Below are 6000 nucleotides of genomic sequence, written 5' to 3'. Positions count from 1 at the left end.
GAGGGAGGGAGGGAGGGAGGGAGGGAGGGAGGGAAGGAGGGAGAAAGCCTAGTGATTACCCAGCTTTCTATGAGACACTGAAAGTGCTTCCAGGCAAAGCTTGCAAGCATTTAATCCATTGTACAGCCTCATAGGTTTTCTATAAGGATTAAATGAACTAGATATTAGAAATGTTTGAGAATAGCCTGTGACCCATAGCTAGATTTCAAAATGCAGGCTAATGTTATTGAAGATATTTTTGGGTACAAAACACAAGTCACATTAAGTTTTATCTTCCATTTACATAGTATAATTTTGTGACAAGAGTTTTGAATTAAGAACAGTGGTTATATAGTTAAAAAATCTAAAAATGAAATTTTACTGTGTAAGGCAAAACCCAGAGTCCCCAGAAGAAACCCCCTAAGATGTACTCTAAGTAATAAAATTACAATCGATTAGATCTTACCCCAGGATTTCAGGTAGAAGAAAGTCCCTGGTTTCCAGGTTGCTTCAGATTCCATCTCCCTTTTGGCAGAGGCAGTGGTGCAGTGATGAAACTCCTGCTCTGGCTACATGGCCAGAGATGTAGCTATGCAAAACCAGTCCCTCCTGGCTTCGCACCGACTGTGCAGTGTGCCTTAAGCTAAGGACCTGCCCGTCATACACAAGTCTTTTTTTAGAGACAAATCAGCTGTTGAATCTGAGAAGTACACGTATCAGTTCTGTCTCCACTTACACTATATCCTGTCAGAAATTTTTGAGAAACTAACTACAAGATTTAATTTACTTAACATCTATAAAATGAAAGTCTTAATTTAAAAAAAATAGGTTTTTAATTTAGTGTATTTTTTGATTGTTTCCATTTTGGGGTTTTGTTTGTTGAGGTAGGCCCTCACTGTGCAGCATAGACTAGACTGGAATTCACATGTAGGGCAGACTGTCTTTGAACTTGACAGTGATCCTCCTCCTCTGCCTCTCAAGTCCTGGGATTTTAAGTATGCACTATTTTTTCCACTATTATTTAGTTCCGTGTATAAAGCTGTGGGGTTTTGCATGTTTTAATCACTTGCAGCATTTGTGTTTGCCACTTCACATTAGCTACCACCTTAGCATTACCCAGCACTTCTGGTAGAAATGGTGGTTTCGTCTGAGGTGCAAGAGCAAACATACTCAGCCTGCTCTTTGGTGAGTGTAAAGTATGTTGGACATTTCCAGGACATTAAAAATATAAGATCCATTGTTTCTAATATTGCTTCTTTGAAAACTGATGGATAATTAAGGACCTGTTCACTCTGTGACAAGAAAGAAGGGGTTGGCACCCTGGAGAGGTCCAATATGTCCCATTTTCACCTTCAGACTTAGCTCTATGAGTTGAGCCCACAGGGTCCCTTCACCTTACAGATCTACCTGTGGGTCACTCTGTTCAATTTAATAAGAATTATTATTTTATAATTTAATAAGAATAATTATTGAGCACTCAGGATATACAAGCAACCATGTCAAATGTTTGCTGGATATTATCTCTTTCAATCCTAACTTAATAAGCTGCATATAATTCTTTAAAAACAAACTGAGATACAGATTTAAGAGCCATTCTTAAGAATTGAAACTTAAGCGTCTTTCATTCCATAACAGCCAGCACTATGTGACATCTAAGGGTATAAAAATGCATATGGCACAGACCATGTCCTCAAAAAGCTCATGATTGAATGGAAGCAAGACACATTAGCTCATTTAAATGAAATGGTTGCTGTGACAGAAACAGGAGCACAGAAGTTATATAAGGCCGATGTGGGTATCATTCTTAAGTTTAGAAGTTTCAAAAATGTGCTTAGAGAGAAGAATGTTCATATTGAAACCTGACACACTGTCCACATGAACCTACCCTCTGGGAGTGAATTATAAGAGTGTCCTAGCTGAGAGTAGATAGATATGCATGAGTCTGCCTCTGCCCTTCCTTTTACACACAGATATTTTAAAGCCCTGAGCTTTTAAGTTGATAACACGTTAATTTTTTTAATGATATATTTTTTATTGATTATGGACATATTTCTAGGTTGAAATTACATTCTATGAATGAAAGTATTGGCCTTTTATCAATTTTCTTTTGCTATTGTAACAAGTTATCAAAAGTATGGGAACTTAACAGAACAGATTTCTTGTCTTACTGCTCTGGAGGTCAATAATAGCTAAATTCACAAGCACCTTTTTAAAAGTACATATAGACCTAAATGTTATTAATGTGATCAATTAGCTATCTCATTTCTTGAAAACTTCCATCAGTTTCATGGTTTGGTTTTATTATAATGATCATTTTTAGGTTATAAAGCAGTGGGTACTAGATTACTGGCTGCTGTACATTCGTGAGTGATGAGAGAATTGGTGGTCAACAAAGGTTGACAGACTTTTTTCTGTACAGGAGCAGATAGTGATGATAGTCAGGCTTCACCGACACATGATTTCTGCCACAAGAGCTTAACTCTCTCCTAGCTGCTCCAAAGAAGCCAGAGATGTTAAGCAGATGAGTGAGAACTATATCCCAACAAAATATTTTCATAAAAATAAAGGGGGCGGGTTAGACATGGCTGTGATCTGTGATATTATGAAACAATAAATAGTTTACAAAAAATCACACTTTTTCATTAAATAAGTATATTTGCCTCTTATAGAATATATGATTTTTAAATTCCATTTTCAACTCCACAGGTAACATACCTTGGAAAGGAGCTTTTGAAGTATGTTTCTGAAGAAGAGCCTGTTCCTCCAGAGCCATGTAACACACCTCAGCAGCAGCAGCCTTGCCTCCCAGGTACATGTAGCCCAGTACCTATTTTGTAGTTGTGGCATGCGAGTATCCAAACTGACAGGAGAAGTCCTACTTCTTTCTCCCCAATTTTAATGTAAAAATCAAATGGTACTTAGTATATTCACAGTGCGACCAACCACTGCCTCTGTGTAGTTTCAGAACACTGTGGTGGTCTCCAAAGACTCCTCTTCCAAGTCAGCAGTCACTCCCCATCCTCCACATCGCCCATCCCTAGGAGCTGCTTCCCATGAATGGATGTGCTCTTCTAAATGTTTATAAAGTGGACTAATGCACCGTGGCGTGACATCTTCTCCAGTCATTTTTATAATGCACATCACACCCACAGCTATGTCTAGGGAAGTCCAGCAAACCTTTCTCCTCCCACTTTCTAACCTGGATGTATATTTTTGTTTATATCATGACGGCCATCTGCTTCTCATTTGTTCCCCTATTTCTTAGAATATAAACAATTTCTTACTATTAATTTCTTTCCAAAAATCCTGATTTTTCTTTACTTCGGATACTTCAGAAATGTGTGTGCTAATTTGAAAGCTGTAGATGTACCAGCAGGGCATCCAACTTCTCTCTGCTTGATATGAGCCTGTAAATTCACAGATAGACCCTTAATAGATACCATAGGCTGCTGTTGGAGTTGCATTTCAATTTTCTTTTTTTATTGATTTTATTGAGCTATACATTTTTCTCTGCTTCCCTCCTTTCCTCTCCCCTCCCATCCCCTTCAACCCTCTCCCATGGTTAGGATGTTTGTGTCCCTATTTTATACCTGACAGTTTAAGTTAAAAAATATATATAAAATGCTTTAACCCAACTGCAAGAGAAACATTCAAGAGAGAATATTTCTCTCCAAAATCTGTTCTCTTATCTTTCCAGTGACCATTCTTCAGAGTGGTTTTTTTTTTTTTTTTTTTTTTTTGGAGAAATGAGGAAAAAGGGGAAGTAGAAAGAGCATTTTACACCTCTTACAGCTAGAACAGCTGTTGGTGGTTGTTTTGCTCTTCTTACTCTTTTGGGTTTTTTTTGGGGGGGAGGAGAAAACAGCAACCAGCCCCCAAATAAATCACACATGCAGTCTTATTCTTTCTTATAAATGCCCAATCTTAGCTTGGCTTATTCCAAACCAGCTTTTCTTTCTTTCTTTCTTTTTTTTTTTTTTTTTTTTTGGTTTTTTGAGACAGGGGTTTCTCTGTGGTTTTGGAGCCTGTCCTGGAACTAGCTCTGTAAACCAGGCTGGTCTCGAACTCACAGAGATCCGCCTGCCTCTGCCTCCCAAGTGCTGGGATTAAAGTCGTGCGCCACCACCACCCGGCTCAAACCAGCTTTTCTTAACTTAAATTATCCCATCTATCTTTTGCCCCTGGGCTTTTACCTTTCCTTACTTCTGTGTGTCTTACTCTTTCACTTTTACTCGCTGGCTGACTGGGTGGCTGGCCCCTTCTGTTCTTGCTACTTGATATCTCTTTCTTCTTCTTCCCTCAGATTTCTCCTTATGTTTGTTCTCTCTGCCTGCCAGCCCCACCTATCATTCTCTCCTGCCTCGCTGTTGGCCGTTTAGCTCTTTATTAGACCATCAGGTGCATTAGGCAGACAAAGAATCACAGCTTCACAGAGTTAAACAGTGCAACATAAAAGAATGCAACACATCTTTGCATCATTAAACAGATATTCCACAGCATAAACAAATGTATCACATCTTAAAAGAACATTCCACAACAGATGATCATGTATTTAGGTTTGACCAAAGCAATTTCTAAGCTACAAAAACTATTATAGAAGTGTATTGCTTCAATGACTCAGTATAAAAGACAAATTGCTGTTTAAGAAAATAAAATCTGGAAGAAGGGAAGAGACTGTTTTCATCATCTTTTATAAGTAGTGTATATAGACCTTAAAACATTGCAAATAGAGTGTCAGACCTTATGCCTGTCATTCTTATTATCAATCATTGCTGATTGCCTAGCTTTTATCCTTCTGAGAAATTGAAGAAGTCTTTGAGTTCAAAAAGATTTTTATAGGCTCTTATTTCATATACTCCCCAATGTTTACCACACCTTAGCTTCCAATAAATATCTCTTAACTAATATTCATTGAATGTATGAATAGATGAATGTAAGCATGAATATGATCCAAAGAACTCTTCGTTAAAACAGGATTTAGTTGGATGATCTTAATAAGTAAGCATGTCAAGATCTCAAAGACTATAATAGAATTTGAAGGAATTCAACAAATGGTAAATGGAATCTTAGTTACTATTATCTCTTTTAAAACATTTATTTATTCTCTCTCAGTGTGTGTGTGTGTGTGTGTGTGTGTGTGTGTGTGTGCACTTGTGCACATAACAAGCATGCCATGGTGTGCATGTGGAGGTCAATGGACAGCTAGCAGCAGTCAGTTCCTTCATCAACCATGTGGTTCAGAGGATCAACACTGGTCCTTTACCTACTGGCCCATCCTGCCAGCAGAGTTAGTATCTTCTCTTTCTGCCTCTAATTGTGGGTGGTATAGGTAATGGTCCTTCCTATCTTTTCAGTCAGAAATTAGAGAGCACACATTCACTGTTGTATTCCCTCTCTTCCTCTTCATGAGAAGTCTTTTCAGCTTCGTTCATCATTGTTTCTTAAATGTAAAACAATCAGATGACATCTATAACATTTTACAGAACACACAGCATCTTCCTTAATGTATGTATGCATGCATGTGTGCATATATGTATGTATCATTTGACTTGTATCAAGAGAATCTTAAATCATGGAAATAATAAGATTCTAAATTTTTAATCTGGCCATCTTAAGACTTTCTTGAAGCCATACGGAATGTGGTGCAAACTTATAATTCTAGCACACAGGAGGCCAAGGCAGGAGGATTGCAAACTCCAAACCAGACTGTGCTATGGAGTGAGATCCTGTCTCAAAAAGTGCAGGCCCATTTTATGTATTTGTGTTTCCTGTCGGTATAGTACTGAGATACTCAAAATACATCAACATTAAGCTAATCATATATAGGAAAGAGAAAGAACATTGAGATGTTTTAGAAGCCATCACTTTAACATACTAATTATGTATTATAGAGTCCTGATGTCTTGTTTGTCTCTTAGAAACAATGTGCTTTTCCAGGAAAAAAATCATAACATGCTTTTCCAGATTATAACAAAATGATCATTGATCTACTGGTAAGGTTATCAAAAACGACTCGAGAAG

General features: G+C 37.7%; 1 protein-coding gene and 1 long non-coding RNA gene across 2 annotated transcripts in view; one reads left to right on the top strand and one right to left on the bottom strand.

The window, feature by feature from the left end:
* Positions 1-6000, bottom strand: part of LOC126508511 (uncharacterized) — a 42708-nt gene that overhangs the window by 15751 nt on the left and 20957 nt on the right. The gene's annotated exons all lie outside the window — the stretch shown is intronic.
* Positions 1-6000, top strand: part of Ankrd31 (ankyrin repeat domain 31) — a 146143-nt gene that overhangs the window by 133825 nt on the left and 6318 nt on the right. The window contains exon 26 of the mRNA XM_050153809.1: positions 2686-2788. Within this exon, the coding sequence (XP_050009766.1) occupies positions 2686-2788 (103 nt within the window). The remainder of the gene's footprint in view (positions 1-2685; positions 2789-6000) is intronic.

Source organism: Alexandromys fortis, unplaced genomic scaffold, assembly GCF_014885135.2.
Source record: "Alexandromys fortis isolate MF-2015 unplaced genomic scaffold, M_Fortis_MF-2015_v1.1 scaffold_79, whole genome shotgun sequence".
Lineage (NCBI taxonomy): Eukaryota > Metazoa > Chordata > Mammalia > Rodentia > Cricetidae > Alexandromys > Alexandromys fortis.
Note: the sequence above shows the minus strand (reverse complement) of the source record. Positions and strands in the feature narration are given on the sequence as shown.